At 37.7% G+C, this 18,831-nt stretch overlaps 1 protein-coding gene across 1 annotated transcript; it reads right to left on the bottom strand.

Annotated features, from left to right (window-relative positions):
- Positions 1-3,812: 3,812 nt before the first annotated feature.
- Positions 3,813-4,559, bottom strand: LOC113743815 (uncharacterized). The gene is made up of 2 exons (XM_027271915.2): positions 4,515-4,559; positions 3,813-4,421 (listed from the first exon to the last, which is right to left on the bottom strand). The coding sequence occupies exons 1-2, from the start codon at positions 4,557-4,559 to the stop codon at positions 3,813-3,815; spliced, it is 654 nt and encodes a 217-aa protein (XP_027127716.2).
- Positions 4,560-18,831: the final 14,272 nt, after the last annotated feature.

Here is an 18,831-nt window from a genome sequence, read left to right as displayed (position 1 = left end):
TGTCCATCTCTCACTAGGACTCGCTCACTTACATCAAGTGAAATAGTTTACAACCTCAAGAGTCAATGAAATAACAGTTTCCAAACTTGGAACGTACATTTACATTCATTTCTATCTCAAACATTCATACAATCCCAAACAAATCAAAAGATATGACTTTCAGATACAATCAACCCTAATTGAGCATTAGCGCGAGTACAATCGCCAAAATTTCAAAAACTAGACTATGCTAGCCTGTACCAGTATTACGCCCTCGCTCGTACCCCCTGTAAGGAAAACAAAACTAATAGAGTGAGGTAAAACTCAGTGAGGTTCCAAATAGCAAGTTGACCATTAATTAAAAGTGAAAGTATCAAAGTGGCGAGCATAACAAGTCAAGAAAATGAGCAATAACACTTCGTATATCCAATCATTAAGTATTCAACATTTCAAGTAAAAGGATACAGTCGCTTTTACAAACTAGCTCCACCATAACTTGATCAAGTAGTAGTTGACACTCCATCAACTATCAAGAAAAGTAACCAATCCAGTAGTACACCACTTAACTCCAATCTCCATCTACTAATCAAACCCCTTACCGGGCCCGAACTCCAAGATAAACACTGGTGGTAATACTCGAGCATACCAATTAGTCGAGGAGATAACACTCCACGCAACAAAACTAAATACCCAGGGTTCGTTATCTAATCGACCAGACCCTTGCCGGCTCGACTCGATTAACTAGCCATAGGGATTCCAGACAGTATGCAAGTCATATACATGTATATCAAGTCAATAGCAACCAATGAACAAGAATATATCACATTAAGGCAAGTGCGATAAAGTACACCCTTACCCGACCAAACCAATCAAATATTATCCGATCACGTTGGCAAAGCATTTAAATCAAGTATCAAGTTCAATCATGCACTTGGAAGCACTCACCAATGGCTTAGTGCATTTCAAAACCACGTTCAAGTGCAACTCCCTGATTGGAGTTCAAATCTGCGATAAAATACCATTTAACGGTTTAAAATCAATTAGAATTCAAACTATAGGAGTTTCGCTTAAAGAAAATCAAGTAAATGAAACTCACTTAAGTAGTATTCATTTTACTTATCAAACCGTAGAAAATTCATGCTCGTTCTTTTGACTTTGATAAAGAAGCGATTAAAACTCTTAAGTTCGCAAATTGGTCTAAAAGACGAGGAAAACGTATTTCTAGTGGTCGCTACTTTCGACTTTTAAAGGGTATAAGATATGGCAAAATTTCAGCTTATATACCTCTACTAAAGGAAACTTGCATACTGTAACAATTCAAGTTCAATTCAACCAAGAATCGCCGCTCAAGTTCCAATTTCGCTCGCTTATCCTACGAAAGAAAATTTGGGCAGCGTTTCCCCTTGTTTTTACTCATTTTTCCAGCCATTAAGGCTACATTGTTTTTCCTCAAATCAACCCAATTCAAACACCACAACAAGAATATCAATATAGCTCTTCATCTAGGCTTAAAACCATCAAATGATAACTCATTTCCAACAAGTAACCATCCAAGATCAAAGCTGGAAATTTCTTTACAAAGCTAAAAATTCATCTTTTAAGGCTAAAAATCACAATCAAGCCACTCACAAATTCCATATCCAAGCTCAATACCAACATTTGATAGCTAAACAACATAATCAAGGCTAAAAAAAATTACCAAACCCTAGCTGAAATTTCATAATCAACACCAAAACTAGAGTATCATTCAATATATTCCAAGATTCAAAGCTTCTACTGTATATTAAAATAAGAAAGAAAAAGGAAGTTTTAGACTTATACCTTCCAAAACACTTGAAAAAAGTGAAGAACCAAGCTCTTTCTCTCAAGACTTTCACCATTCCTAGCTTCCTAAGCACCAAGATGAATGTTTAATCGGTTTAGATTTGATGATTCAACTCAAACAATGCTAGAATCAAGGTTGGAATTGAAAGTTTTCCTCTCTTGTTTTTCCCTTCAAGCTCTCGGCCAAGACAAGCACAAAGTGAAGGAAACTTAGCCAAAATGCAAGATAAGAAGGAAAGAAATTAGTTTGGTCAACCATCTTTAGATTGCCAACACTTGTCACCACAAGATGGCTTCTTATTTTTTTTTCTTTTCTCCCCTTTCTTGAGTCATGAATTTCTGCTGCTTTAAGGGATATTTTAGGGCTGATTAGCTCAAATAAAAACAAGAGGATTAGGGCAATAAAGTAGTGGTCGAGTGGTGTATTCGATCGGTAGCAAATGGTGCACGTCGGTTCAAACTGATTTTCCTTAACTCTCACGTGCTTGTGTTTCAACTTATGATTCACTAACTTATTAATAGCACTTCTAATCACACATTTCCTCTTATTTAATAGTCACTCTTAACCACCAAATTTAGTACACACACCTCACCAATTAATCACACAACGCAAAAACTCTAGTTTACCCTAACTACAAAAGTAAAGGTAAAACTCTTGATTCTATTATTTATTACAACTATTGAGGGAGTAAATGAGTAGTAAAGATATTATAAAGTAATTTATTCAAAATAAAAGGGAATTTTAAGAAAATATGGAGAATTTTGCAAGTCCTCACACTCTCTCCCCCTTAAAAGAATTTCGACCTCGAAATTCATACATTTATTCGTAAATAGTTCAGGGTACTTCTCTTGCATGTCTGTCTCTAACTCCCAAGTTGTTTCCTCCACCTCATGGTATTTCCATAGAACCTTAACCAGTGGAATCTGCTTATTTCTCAAGTCCTTCACATTCCGATCTAGTATTCGAATAGGCCGTTCCTCATAGGTCAAAAACTCGTGAAGCTCAATATCTTCTGGTGGCAAAACATGAGTCGGATCCGGGTGATATTTCTCAAGTAAAGAAACATGAAAAACATCATGGATTCGAGATAAACTAGCTAGTAACTCTAGTCGATAAGCCACATTTCCTATCCGTTGAAGTATACTAAAAGGTCCTATATATCTTGGTTGCAACTTCTTTTGCTTTCCTGCCTTGATCTTTCTCTTCAGTGGAGTAACCTTAAGAAATACCTTGTCCCCTACTTCAAACTCCAAATCCTTTTTTCGATGGTCGGCATAACTCTTTTGTCAATTTCGGACCGTTTGAATCCTCTGACGTATCACTTTTACCCTTTCATAGGTTTTCTCAACCCACGGTATTGTTACCGGATCTATAATCATCCTCTCTCCTACTTCATCCCAATAGATCGGTGATCGACATCTTCGTCCATAAAGTGCTTCATATGGGGCCATTTGAATAGACGAGTAATAAATGTTGTTATATGCGAACTCAACCAGTGTCAAATATTGGCTCCAACTCCCTCCAAAATCTACAATACAAGTTCTCAACATATCCTCAAGAGTTTGGATGTTTCTCTCTGACTATCTATCGGTTTGAGGATGATAGGCCGTACTATAGTTCAACTTAGTTCCTAGAGTCTCTTGTAACTGCTGCCAAAAGCGGAATACAAATCTAGGGTCTCTATCTGATACTATGCTCACTGGTACCCCATGTAACCTCACAACTTCATTCATATAGAGTTTGGCAAGTTTCTCCAAAGAATATTTCATATTAACTGGCAGAAAATATGCAGTCTTAGTTAATCGGTCCATTATCACCCAAATTGCATCATGACCCCTTTGAGTTTGTGATAGTCCAGATACAAAATCCATCGTTATGTGCTCCCATTTCCATTCAAGTATCTCTAAAGGCTGTAACAGACCGACGGTTTTTGATACTCAACTTTTACTTGTTGACACGTAAGGCACTTTTGTACAAACTGAGCAATCTCCGTTTTCATATTGTCCCACTAATACAGACTTTTGAGATTCTGGTACATCTTACTACTACTTGGATGCACCGTATACCTAGAGCGGTGAGATTCTTCCAAAATCTCCCTTTTCAGTTCCTCATCCTTTGCTACAAAAACGCGATTTCGGAACCTTAGAATCCCATCAGGACCTAGGTTAAAATCAGATAATTCTCCTTTCTTCACTCTTTTCACCCACTTTTGTACTGTTGGCTCTTTCTTTTGACCCTCTTTAATTCTATCCAATATTGTCGACTTCATCTCAATATTTTCAAAAATAACTTTATGCGGCTCAAGACGAGGGTTCCATTCACAAACATTTTCTAACAGGCCCCACTTTCCTACCATTAAACTTGCTAATTGAGCCTTCCGACTTAAAGCATCTGCTATAACATTGGCCTTTCGTGGATAGTAAATAATGGTACAATCGTAATCTTCTAAGAACTCCACCCACCGACGTTGTCTCAGATTTAGCTCCTTCTCGGAGAATAAGTATTTAAGACTCTTATGGTCTGTATATACCTCAAATGTCACTCCATAGAAATCATGCGGCCATTTTTTCAAAGCAAACACAATGGCTGCGAGTTCTAAATCATAGGTTGGATAATTCTGCTCATGAGATTTTAACTTCCGATAGGCAATTACATTCCTATGTTACATTAAAACACCCCCCAATCCTTCTCTCGAAGCGTCGGTATAAACCGTATAGCTATCATTCCCATTTGGCAAAGCCAACACTGGTGCCATGGTCAATCGCTTCTTAAGCTCCTGGAAACTAGTCTCACACTTAACATCCCAAATATATTTCCCTTGTTTCTTTGTCAAATTCATTAGGGGTCACGCAATCCTTTAGAAATTCTTTATAAACCGATGGTAATACCTCGTTAGACCAAAAAAGCTTCGAAACTCAGTAGGATTCTCCGACCTTTTCCATTTGGCAACCACTTCAACTTTAACCGGATCTACGATAAGTCCGTCTTTTGAGATTATATGGCCTAGAAACGATACCTTCTCTAGCCAGAACTAGCACTTACTAAACTTGGCAAACAACTGGTGCTTTTTAAGGATTTGCAATACTATTCTCAAGTGTTGTTCATGCTTCTCTTTTGTCTTAAAATACATCAGAATGTCATCAAAAAACATCACCACGAACCTATCCAAATAAGGTTTAAACACCCGATGCACTAAATCTATGAATGCAGCTGGGGCATTGGTTAAGCTAAAAGGCATCACTGCAAACTCGTAATGCCCATATCGAGTGTTAAAGGTAGTTTTGGGCATATCCTCCTTCCTAATTCTCAATTGGTAATACCCTTGTCGAAAATCTAAGTTAGAAAACACCACAGCCCCTTGTAGTTGGTCGAATAACTCGTCAATGTGGGGCAAAGGATATTTATTCTTAATGGTCACTGCATTCAACTATCGATAATCAATACACAACCTCAAACTACCGTCCTTCTTATTGACAAAAAGCACTGGAGCGCCCCAAGGTGACTCGCTCTCATGTATAAATCCCTATTCTAGCAAGTCTTACAATTGAAATTTCAACTCCTTAAATTCAGCGGGCGCCATCCGATAAGGGATTTTTGAGATGGGAGTAGTTCCAGGTGTTAGGTCAATCTTAAAGTTAATTTCTCTCTTGAGTGGCAATGATATCAATTCGTCCGGGAATACATCTGGATATTCACTTATCACCGGCATCTCTTCTAATTTACCCTTTTCTCCTGGGGTATTAACTAGAAAAATTAGATACCCCCATGCCCCATTATTTAGCAATTTTCTAATCCTAATTCCCAAAATAAGGGCAGATGAGGCTAGAATAGCTCTTACATCTAGTTTTAAAGTCGCCTCACTAGGTATGCAAAACTCGACCACCTTTGTGTGGCAATCTACTCGAGTATGATAACAAGCTAGCCAGTCCATCCCTATAATAACGTCATACCCCTTAATGGTTAGACTTATAAGGTCAACTATTAATTTCTGCTCACTAACCCAAATGTCACAGTTTCTATACACCTCATTAGCAAGTAAAGATTAATTATCCGTAGGTGTTCTAACTTCTAGGTATGGTAGCCTTTCGGCCTTTACATCAATTCCACACATAAAAGTACGGCTAACAAAAGAATGGATTGCACCAGGGTCTATCAAAATCTTGGCCAAACGATGGAAAACAGGAATCTTACCTTTCACTACCTCCGATGTTTCAGGTACCGATTGTTGGTCCAAGGCGTACACTCCAGCTGGCACCCTTGGCCTGGTCCCTCTTACATTGGTCGGTTTAGGGTTTGATTTGCTAGCTGGTTGGGCATCACTAATCAGTGGGCAATTGGCGATCTGATACTCAGTACTTCCACACCTCAAGTACTTTCAAGCCTTTCACTAGCAGTTATCCTCATTATGGTTGGATTTCCCACAGTACGCACAAGACACTCGAGGGGCGGATGTCTAGCCTCCCTGCGAGGCACCTCTCGCCTGTCCCCTTCCATCTAGGGCTCCTCTTGGAGTAACTCCTCTAGATGTCTCTGACATTCTTCCACCGCCAGCTTCTCGACCCACTTTAGGAAGTAGCATACCCCGATCACCTTCTACCTGCCCCTGACTTTCACTAAGTGCACCCCTCTTCTTTGCATGAAAGGCCTTCACTTGCGCTCTTACGATTTCTATCCTTTGGGGTTTCTCCAGAACCTCCGTGAATGTATTAATTTGTGCCGCTGCCAAGGCTTCTTCTATTTCTACATTTAGTCCCTGCACGAACCGCCTCACCCTCCTTTACTCCGTAGCTATCAATTCGAGAGTAAACTTGGATAACTTGGTGAACTGAGTCTCATACTCAGATACACTTAGGGTTCCTTGACGGAGATTAATAAAATCGTCCTCTCTCTTCTCCTAGACTATCGGTGGGAGATATTTCTCGTTAAACTCCCGCACGAAATTCAACCAGATCCATGCTATCCCCTCTCTCTCCCACTTGGCCCTAATTACATTCCACCATGCTCTAACTGATCCCTCAAATTGAAATACAGTAAAATGCACCTGTCTTTCCTCCATATAGTTTAAGGCAACAAAAATATTAGTCATCGTCTCCAACCATCTCTCAGCTACCTCAGGATTCGGTCCTCCAAAAAACTTGGGAGGGTAAAAGTTTTGGAATCGTTCTAGGGCCCTATCTTCCCCTACTTCAAGGTCTCTAGGCTGATTTACAGGGGCTTGACCCTGCTGCTCTACTAAATGAACGAGAATATTGGTCATTTGTTGGATGGTCGTTGCCACCTGATCCCCTCCTTTGGCTCGGGATCCAGGTTGTGGCTCAACTGTTGCACCTCTTTCCTCTCTCGGTTCTTGTACTGGTTCTTGTGTCTGTCTAACCCCACAGCCACGGCTAGAACCGCATCCTTGGGTAGTTTCACGGTCCTGACTTCTCCTGCCTTCCATGCTTCTTTTGGATAATAGATTATATAGATATAAGCAAAATAAAGTGGCAATAAAGCTCAATAAAAACATTTCTAAATCATAAAGTAAAGGCAATAAAACACGTTTAAAATAAACATTTCCTTTATATACATATCAAAATAAACCACATAACCAGTCATGGAGTACTGTACATGCGAATATAATCAAGTCAAGAGCTGATAACAGCCAAGGGACATAGAATAAAAAGCAAATACTATGTATATCAACCTTAACACATCAATATCAAAAACAAAAGGTGACGTGTCACCCTCAACTATGTCCCTAACTACCTCACGAAATCCCTCGAAACCCTAAATCCCTAGTCTAGTCAGTCACCGATCCGACCGACTCTGCCTCCTCCTCGGGATCCTTCTCAGGATCCTTCTCGAGATCACTAGGGGCAGCGTTCCCTTGACCTCCCTCAGCCAAGTTCTGTACTACTTCCCCCACCAGAGCCCCACACTCAGTCAAAATATTATCGGTTCGGTATCTTACTTCCCTTACTACTCGAGCAACGCGACCATTAGCCTCCTGAGCCTGCTTTCAAAAGGCATTAGTTCGCTCTTGCTCCTCAAGAATATAAGTTTCAAGCTCACCGATCCTAGTTGCTTGCATCTTCACTACAGCCTGCAGACGCTCAATCTCCTTCTGGCATCTACGATCGGCACTACCCAATCGTCTCCTCTCATCGGCTATAGCAAGAGCTACCCTATCAGGGTAGGAATAGGTCCACCAACAGTCACAGTGTTGGACCCTACATCTTGGAGCCCATCGACATACAGGCCCTCCGGGATGCTCCTGGTAGGTAAGTACTCGCCAAGGTCGTTCGGCATTCCCATTCTCGCCATTTCCTTCCATTGCCTACAGTACAAGTAACAGTGCAAGAATAAGCAATTTAAACCAAGACAAGCACCTATTCTCTAGGGTTTCACACTTAAACAATAATACTCAAGCTGTATCATGTATAAATCACTTAATCTACCTAGACCAATTCAAACCTAGGCTCTAATATCACTTGTGATGACCCCACCTCCCCCTAGGGTGTACCCCAGGGTTTAGTGGACCGCCTGCCCAACTCTCGCCAGGACTCACTCACTTATTTCAAGTAAAATAGTTTACAATCTCAAGAGTCAATGAAATAATAGTTCCTAAACTTGGAACGTACATTTACATTCATTTCTATCTCAAACATTCATACAATCCCAAACAAAACAAAAGATATGTGTTCCAGATACATTCAACCCTAATTGAGCATTAGCGCGAGTACAATCGTCAAAATTTCAAAAACTAGACTATGCTAGCCTGTACTAGCCTCACGCCCTCGCTCGTACCCCCTGTAAGGAAAAAAAAACTAATAGAGTGAGATAAAGCTCAGTGAGGTTCCAAATAGCAAGTTGACCATTAATTAAAAGTGAAAGTATCAAAGTGGCGAGCATAACAAGTCAAAAAAATGAGTAATAACACTTCGTATAGCCAATCATTAAGTATTCAACATTTCAAGTAAAAGGATACAGTCACTTTTGCAAACTAGCTCCACCATAGTTTGATTAAGTAGTAGTTGACACTCCGTCAACTATCAAGTAAAGTAACCAGTCCAGTAGTACACCACTTAACTCCAATCTCCGTCCACCAATCAAACCCCTTAACGGCCCCGAACTCCAAGATAAACACTGGTGGTAATACTCGAACATACCAATTAGTCGAGAAGATAATACTCCACTCGACAAAACTAGAGACCTACGGTTTGTTATCTAATCGACCAGACCCTTGCCGGCTCGACTCAATTAACTAGCCACAGAATTTCAAGAATTCCAAACAGTATGCAAGTCATATACATGTATATCAAGTCAATAACAACCAATGAACAAGAATAAATCACATTAGGGCAAGTGCGAGAAAGTACACCTTTACCCGATCAAACGAATTAAATATTATTCGATCACGTTGGTGTAGACACCAAAAATTTTATTTATTTGGTTTTTTAGTTTTATCTCTCATTAAATTCAATTTTAGCTTTATTCTTGTTTTATTTTATTTTATTGATTAGATATTAGTTAGTTTTTCTTATACTTATAAAATTAGGAGGTATTTTTTGCATTATATTTCTAAAAAAAAGGAAAAATCCTCACAAAAATTTAAAATTGGTTTTAGCCCTTTAGATTTGGATTTAAAGCACTTTAATGGCAATAAATTTTCTATTAAGAATTAATTTCTGTTGTTTAAAGTTGAATGAAAAAAGAAAAAAAGGGAACACGAGCTATTTCTTCATTTTACAAGCTTCGGACAACACAGAAAAATTGCAGCTGGCCATTTCTTCCATTTTTACTCATTTTCATTGCATTTGTTTTCCTCCAAGTACTCTCAGTACAATGCCAACGCATCTTGGTGCTAAGTTCCAGAATCAATGCCCATCTAAGGGCTCAAATTCTTGCCAAAAATGCAGCTCCAATCTCCTCCCTTTGTTCTAGGTTTTGGAGGATTTCGGTAGCTATAAAAGCTGAGGATAACAAGTAAAGGGGGGGTGGCGGCTAAGATTGGAGTGAGAGAGAGCCGAGAGATTGAGAGAGCTTCAAGAGAGGTCTAAGAGCAAGAGAGAGAAAAAAGTAACGGGCTGGGAAAGGAGAACTGAGCGAGAGAGATACAGAACAAGGAACCAGAAACCGAGAGAGAGCGAGGGAGAGAGCAACGGAAAGAGAACTGGAACAGAGGGCAAGAAGCTACAGAAAGGGAGACCGAGAAGAGAAGGAAGACTTTTGAGCCGCGGGCCAGAGATTTTCTCACCATCTTCAGGGTTTTCCTAAGATTATCGCACGTCCGAAATGTCTGCTGGGGTAGAAGGTAATCATCTCTGTTCTTGGTTCTCCGTGAAACATTCATGATTAGATTTCAGATCTGATAAGTTTTGTGTGGGATTTTACAGCTTGTGTATTCATGGTTGTTTCTTTTATTTGAGTCCGGTTTTGATGTTTTCGCTCCCTCTAGCAGCCCAATGGAGTAGTTAGTTTTTTTTTTCTTTTTTTCGTTGAAAAGAATTCGTTGCTTAATCCTACCTTCGTTGAGTGAAATCTAATGGATAATGTTTGGTGAAGATTTTGCTCTAAGTTGCTTGTTGATCTGATAGGCCGCAGACTTAAAAATCAGAATTTTGTAAGGTTTCATGAACAAATCTGGTTTCTGCTAGCTCAGATTTTACTTTTGTTTGCGCTTAGTATCAAATCCTGATGAGATGTTTGGGAGTTTTTCTATAAGTTTTTCCTGATGAATTCATGAGGCTTGCTTGAGTCATAGTTTGGTTGCATTCGTGCATGAAAGGCTGCTGCAACATGTCTGAAGTTTTGTTTTTTGTTGCCACGATGTTGGTAGATTTGTTTTTTCCTGTGAGTGACTGAAGTTTGTATAGCTAGATTTCTTCTTGGGTCTGCTGGTTGTTGGAAGGTGATGCTATTGTGTGCGATTGCTGCAATTTATTGCAGCAAAGTATGGTATCATAGCAGGCCATAACATAAACATTGTTTTGTAAATGAGTAAAAGCGTTCGCTACCCCAAAGTTCCTTTTTTTTGCTGATTCTATGATTTCCTTGTTGATTTCAGTGAAGTGTACAATGGTACTTGGTTGCCTAGTTTAGAAATTTGATGTTTGGTGCAAAAGTTTAGATCAAAGTCATGCATTTGAACCAGAAATATGCGCTTGTAAACAAGAATGCAGCAAGGTTCATTTTTGGTTGATGGAGCATATGAAATTAGCTCCAGAAGTTTGTTTTCCTCATGGTTTTTATGAGAACTTTCATGACATGCTTCCAAGAATCCATTTGTTGATAGGTGTTCGGCCATGTTTAGCTAAATTTAGCTCAAAAGTGTTGTGTGAATTTTTGTTTGCCGAAAGTTGCTTGGAGTTGCAGAAGCTTGTGCATGAAAAACTATAGCAGAAACGGCAGGAAGAAAATAGCTTCAGCTTTGGCCGAAAGCTTTTGATTGCATGCATGCAAATCTTTCAAAATTTGCATTCCAACCCCACATGTTCCTCCTCATGTTACAAAGGCCCAATTATGTTCTAATTCCTTGCAATTAGGTTCTAAAGTGATGGCATTTTGAACCATTACTTGACCTTTTCATTACTTATGGACCTTTGAAGTTCCCAAAATATTCTATTTGGACTTGAATGATTGTTTTAATGCTTCCAATTGGGTCCTTATTTAGTGAACATGGACTGTTTTAGCCGTTTAAATGTTTTTAATGGTTCAATTTCATAGTTATTTATGATGCCTTGACCTTTTCTCTTATTTTGGAGGGTAAATAAACAATTTCACTTCATTAGGACTCCAACTCAAGAGAGGTACACCCTATCCCTTATTTCTTATTTTATTTGATCATATGTGCCCTATGTGACTTTCCGTGTTTAAATTGCATGCCTCTTGAAAGTGTTTTATATTTATTATTTCATTTACTTATTCATTGGCTTTAGTTTTGTATATTCATTTTTATAGTTCAATTTTGGTCATTTGAAAGGCACTTGAATGCCACAATTGTAATAGTTAGGTATTTATCTTAATTATTTATTTTATTTCCCATTTTAGATTGTAGTAGGGCCCCCCCCTAATGTAATAGATAGGGCTTCATTTACTTTATTTGCCTTGCGTGATTTGCATGCTTACTTGCTATGTGTTACTGCTTTCCTAGGATTTAGCATCTAGATATGCATGCTTATGCGTTATGTGAATTACGTGCTCACATGCCTACTTGCTTTAACTATGCCCATTTACTTGTATATATGGTGAATGTAAATGTACGATATAACCGTGGCTAGTCCAATGCTAGTCATGGTTACTTATTCCCGATCGCTCACAAGTCCAATTCTTGTGAGAGAGCATTAGTAAAGGGCTAGTCCAATGCTAGACCCAATAGGGCCGTCCCTCGCTAGTACATACTCGCATGCCTTCACTACATTTTCATGCATTTTTCTTAGTATTTTTTACGTTTTTGCATGATCCCTTACCCTTTTCCCACATTCAAAGTATGATCTTTAGGATTTTGCATTTCACTCTAGTCATTAGGGTCATTTGCCTGATTAGGTTAGGGAGTTGCTCTTTTGGTAAGGGGGATGGACGAGTTTGGCTACACATAACCTTAGCACGCTCATTCTTTTTCTAACCAAAAGGAAAAGCAAAAGTCACGATTTAGGGTCTACCCGTACCCGTCTTGCTTGCATTCTTCTAGGGTTCATGCGTTTCATTTACTCACTATTACTTGGCACTCTCACTTCATATACTATTACTTTTTCCACATGTTCACTTCACATCTCACACATTCTCACTCTACAACTAGCACTTTACATACTACCACTGAGCACACATGCACTTCACACCATCACTTTACATACCTCACCCTACACCCCCATTTGCACACTCCCACTTACACGCTATTATTTTTATTATTACTTTTTTCACTTCACACAAGCTCATGTTTTCACATTGCATACATTCATTCCATTCATTTTTTCGTCATTAGCATTACTCGTGACCTCTTGGAGGGCTTATCCTTAGCTATCACAACTCATGTGATTTAGTCCGATCGAGCCTCTAAGAGATATTGGTCCTTTTCGATTCCTCATTAGGTTTAGGATTGCATTCATATTAGTTACATCCAAATGCCATACATCTTCTGGTTAGAAATTAGGAAAATCATTACTAAATCATGCAACTAGCTTAGGCTAGGTTGAGAGGGTGTCTTAAACATGTCTTTGCCTCCCTCTCTTCAATTGTGACCCCCGAACCATTTTTCTCTGATTTATCGTAGATTTTGGAGTCAATTTAAAAAGGTTTTACATTTTTTTGGGTGATTTGGTACACCTTAACTCAATACCAAGTGGCGACTCCTATATTTTACCAAAACCTTTTTAGATTACTATTTTTGACCAAACCGTCGCATTTAAAAAGTCCCATGGCCTTTCCCTTTATTTCTCACATTAACACACTTCACACATTTCATGCACACTACGCATTATGACTTCAAACAACTTTTCTTTATTTTTTCTCAAAAATAGGGCGCGACAGCTTGGCGACTCCACTGAGGACTTCCTAAGTGGGTCCGAGCACTTGATTTATTTATTCTTTTCCTTTTTTACCCTTTTCATGTATTGTGTTTGGATGTTTAGGGTTGCATTTTTTCTTTTTTAGGATTTTTACATTTCGCGCGTATCAACTCACTCTCTCACCCATTTGTATACAATTGATTTGATGGATGGATTGTTTATTTATGTTATCCCGCGCTTTGCATTGCATTGGGATGGGGGAACATTACCTTAGAGCTTCGCATTGGTTCTCGATCCCTCCCCTCCAAATCGAGCACTAGCATACGTGCATACGCTTTATTTGTTATCCCTCATTTATTTTTCTTTTAGTGGCTTATCACGCCACTCTTCCCTATTAGGATTAGGCAACCCACTTGGACGTGTGACCGCGACACGACATGTGCGTAGCATGATCCGAGGGGTTACTCAAATTTTCATTTTAAGCTTTGGGTTGATAGCCTTCAACTTTTAGTCGAAAATTGAGGATTTTTGATAGATTCACTCTGACATGTGGCACGACGTGTGCGTAGCAGTGTCTGGGGAATCGCTCGAGCCACCGACAAAGAACCTTGGGATTGATGATTTTTGGTTTCCAAGTCTGAAGACTCGGGGACCTAAAACCTATCGAATCTAGATGCATTAGTGAGCCAATATCGCATGCATCCATGATAGTTTGCCTAGGGTAGAGTCTGCCTTACCCTATTAGGGACACTATTCATAAGGGGAGGGATCCAACCCCTCTTTTCCTTTTATTGCTTTATCTCTTTGTATTGCTTTGCTACAATGTGTTAAGTGTATTTATCTGATTGAACTAACTCTTCTTGATTTTGTCTCCATTGCATTCATAAGCCTTAAAAAATAAGTCCTGGCATGTTACTCTCTAGGAGCCTACCCTATTTGATGTGACACGTTTAAATTTAATGTTTCGTATTTGCAGCATGAATACATTTCATTTTAGGCTCACCCCGACATACAAAAGGGGTTCCTTTAGATCATGTTTCATTTGTGTACTGCACATTTATTCGCTGTGATAAATGGCATCATGCATAAACTCTAGAAAGGGAATGCTATTTAGGGGATCCCACGTTAGAAATAAACCGCCCTGTGTCTCGGATACTTAATCCAAGGAGACTTGCACGTTTATATTTTTGTACCATCCAAAGGGGTAGTGCACAAGGTAAGGTAGAATCCGATCCTTTCCATGACCCTGGAGCGATCTTTGGTACATTAAAATATGAACATCTAACAATCATCTTTTGGCCATTTTATCAGAATTGGTAAAAATCCCTTGCTTAAAGGACATTAATTTGAAGAAATTCACAAATAATTCTTCATTGATTGAGACAATATATCAAGGCCAAATTTTGATTTTAGAAGGGTCATAAACTAATGCATCGCAATGATTCTTTGAAACTACCAATGGGTAGACAATTCATTTGATTTTCAAATAAACCATCCAATTTCATCCAATCCATTTTTTTAAAAAAAAGTAAATCATTAACTCAATTCATCATCAAGTTCATTCAATTCATTTGATTAGTTTATTCATTTTTAGGGAGGTCCATTCTATTTTGAATAAATTATCGATTCATTTAATTAGTTTACTCGATTTTAATTCAATTCATTCGACCATTTGCACATTTTTTAGAGCAATTCAATCATTTTTGAATAAATTATCAATTTCAATTCTTTTGACCAATTTGCCCTTTTTAGGGTGATCAAGTCAATTTTTGAATAAGTTATCAAATTTCATTCAATTCATTTGGCCAGTTTACCTTTTTTGGGGTGATCTAGTCATTTTTGAATAAATCTTCAAATTCATTCAAATTTCATTTGATCAAACGTATCCATTTTTTTTAGGGCAATCTAGTAAACTTCATCAATTTTGTCCGATCCGTTGGACCCGTCTATCCTCTTTTAGGGTTTTGATCTAAAAGTTCACTGAAAACCTAGTCAAGACATGGTTCTGTCACATCAGTATATGTGTTAATCAAAACAATTAATCTATTCGGATTTGGTCCTAGTTCTGTTGAAAAAATGTCTCTTCTCACTTTAATTGGCCAAATTTTCTAATTATTTTTACTCAAATATCAATGAGTTGATCGGATCCATCAGGTATGGTATAGTGCCTGCTCTGAAGGATTACATTTTTATGCTAGGCCAACCCTTGGCATAAAAGGGCTCCCCCATAGGACATGTATACCGATTTTACAATTTTACTTACTAACTCTGGGTATTTTTTCTTTTATTTTTTCCTATCCCCTACATTTATAGAAAAAGTTTCAATAAGATAAAAATATTTCTCTATATCTGATAACAGTTTTGGTCTAATGAATTTTGAAAATTACAAGTATTACTTGATTTTTGGGCAGACCCTACAAAGTAAATTTGAAGAATTCATTTGAAAGCTCTCGTGTAAAACATTTAAAAGATTTCATGATTTAGTTGCTCAAAAAAAAAAAGAGCTATTAAGAGAGAAAAGTGTGTATATATGTGTAAAGGACTTCTCTAGAATTTTTCTTTTCTCATATGTGTTATATTTGAAAGAAAATTTTTCAAACATTTGCAATAATGAAGCTTTTATCGTTTCGTATATATTCATGTACATTTTATTCTTTTGCTCATTGAGAGATTTCATGATGAATTTTAAGAAATAAGACCAAATTGAGATTTTTCAACCTCTTGCCTGAAAATTCACACTAGATTGGTGATCTGAGTTATACAATAAGAGTGTTCGAAATTAAAAGAGATCACTCCAACTGACTGGCCTGTCTCGAAAGACCTAATGCAATACCTTTTCTCTTTCACTATACAATTCATATTTTGTCCACTTCTATTGACCCCCAAAATCAGTCACATTGATTGACAAACCACAAATTGGGGCAATCTTTGCTTGGAAAAATGCTCACTGGTCTAACCAGATTCAATCACATCTAAGTGAAAGCAAAAATGTACATTATTCTTGTTTGTTTTGAAAATTTGGAATGATACTTCGAGTATTCGTTTCTCTATCTTTGCAGATTTTACCATTTGCTCTCCCATTTGAGCCTTTAAAAGAATAATTTTATTTCAAATAAGAGCCTTAATGATCACTACCCTACATTTGAAAAATTTTTAAATATCAAAAGGGAATGGATTCTTAATGAGCTATTCTTTACCTTGGTTGTTATGAGGCGTAAGAATGATACTTTGGTCATCATTTCTACAACCTAAACACTGTTTACCCCTTGTGTCCTTATTTGAGCTAAAATGGGTGGTTCTTTTCAAAAGCACTTATGATCGTACCCCACACTGGGGAAGGAGATTGGAGAATTTGAAAAAAGAGAAAAAATGCTAAAATTCAAGAAGAAAAGAGAGAATTTCAAATTGGGGAAATTTGATTCTATCTGGGGTTCAATTTTGAAAAAGAAAAGAAAGAGAGAAAGAGAAAAGAAAAAGGAAGAGTATTGTCCGATGGATCACTTATGGATGAACAGAAGTCTTCCTCAATCAATTAATTCAGATACATGCAACAAATTTCACATTAATGAAAGTTTCCTTTCAGAGTTAATGTAAGGAACAGAATAAAAAGTCAGGTCCTCTTCTTTTCCAATCAAAAACTCTATCCCTAGTTATCCCTTTTGAACTTTCAGAAAAAATTATTTGTTTGGCAACCACTGAGAATCGCAAACCCCACACTGGGGCAAGTTTGAGTTGCAAAGGAAAGAAAAGTTTCAAGAGGTGAAAAGTGATAAAGTAACAAAAGAAAAAGAAAAAAAATGAAGGAAAAGAGAACCTCGGTTAAATATAAACTGAGGCAAACTTTGAAAAGTTCAAAAGGAAAGCAGAAGGCCAAAAAGAAAAGAGAGAGAAGAAAATGAAAGAAAAAATAGCCTCAATTGAGAATGAATTAGGGCAAGTTTTGATTTAATCTTAAAAATAGGGTTGATGCAACGATGCGATCTCAGATCACTTAAACCACTTTTGAAATCCGCTTTCAAACCTTAACTTTTCTAAACACCCCACCAGACCCCATTACAAAAGTCGAAAGTCCTGACTTCTGTTCTTTGCAATGGTTCTGTCAAGAAAATTTCTGATGATAAAAATTTTAGCTGTATTTTTTGAATTGATTAGGTATGAGGTTGACACTGCTCACCATGTGAAAACCCGCAAGGTCGAAAAAAAAAAGAAGCAAAAAGTGAGCGAAACAAATGCAAAACAAAAATGCAAAAAGATTCGATGTTGAAAGTCCCTGTTGGGTGATTATACAAGTCAAACAAAGGTCAAGATCTTTGAATCCAAAATTGGGGCAATTTTTTTGGAGAAAATACGATCTTCGATGCAATGTTCTTGAAAATTATTTCTTTAACTATTGTCTTCAAGCCACATTACAAGCTCGTAAAGTCCATCGCTGACTTATCCCTCATGACAATTCGAAGTAAGGATTATGCTTCTAAGGACTCCATCAATCATTCGGGATCATAAGGCCATAACCAGTTTTCACATGTTTAACTATCCTTTCCACCCATATGTTACAAGCTTATAAAACTTATATGTTGACCAAGTTTTCTTAAGAAATAAGAGTGACAAACTATTTGTTTTCACTAAGATGTGATATTGAATGGGTTACATACAATTTGGGCACAAGAACAAGACAGATCCTAACCTCTCATTTTCCTTAACCACCTCAAAGTCAGAAATAATACCCACTTGATTGGTCCTGAAAGACGAGCTAACAAGAAGTGGTGACCCATTACCCTAAGCATCGATGCTAAAGTGAGGAAGGAATCTTCTATAATTTGGTATTATTTTGAGAAATTCATCATGAAATTTTCTTTATGAGTTTAAGCAAGACGTTTAATTTTCTTCACATTATATGTTAGGAAACATAGTTTCTTACTTTGTTCAAAATAAATGGAGAGTCATCCGAACAAAATTTTTGCAATCGAATGGGCCCACACTGAGGCAAATTTTTATTTGTGAGATTTTACAAAATAAGCCCACACTGGGGCAAATTTTTGTAACACATTTGAGGATTTCATCTAAAAGTCAAATAAGATATTTTTGAATCAATCATACTGTTCTTTATATGAGTAGTAGGTGCATCAATTCAAAAAAAAAATAATTTTAAGCCCATATTGTACTTTGGTAAGTCCCCTGTGCAGGTATTCATGGCTGAAATCGACGAAAAAGCATCTAGTGATGTGGAAGGTCGATACCGAAGAAGGAGAAGAAAAAAGAAAAAATGGCCCTACACTGGGGCAAATTATTTTTGAAAAGATTCTTTCGAAACTCAAAAAAATCAAAAATCAATCAAATTTAATTTCTTGTTTCTTGACAAATCAAATTTAATTTCTTTTTGAAACATTATCACGGCAGACTCGGGTTTAATTCTACTGACCGATTCTCAAGGCAGGCTCGGGTGTTGATCCCACTGACCAATTGACAAAATGAAGGCACGCTCGAGTATGGATCCCACTGACCAATTGAAAGCAGGCTCGGGTGTTGATCCCACTAATCAAT

Source organism: Coffea arabica, chromosome 5e, assembly GCF_036785885.1.
Source record: "Coffea arabica cultivar ET-39 chromosome 5e, Coffea Arabica ET-39 HiFi, whole genome shotgun sequence".
NCBI classification, from domain to species: domain Eukaryota; kingdom Viridiplantae; phylum Streptophyta; class Magnoliopsida; order Gentianales; family Rubiaceae; genus Coffea; species Coffea arabica.
Note: the sequence above shows the minus strand (reverse complement) of the source record. Positions and strands in the feature narration are given on the sequence as shown.

Coding starts and splice junctions, on each gene's coding strand:
- LOC113743815 (XM_027271915.2), bottom strand. CDS start 4,559: ATGGCACCAGTGTTGGCTTTGCCAAATGGGAATGATAGCTATACG. Junction 4,422..4,514: donor ATGGGAATGATAGCTATACG/GTTTATACCGAC, acceptor TCTCATGAGCAG/AATTATCCAACCTATGATTT.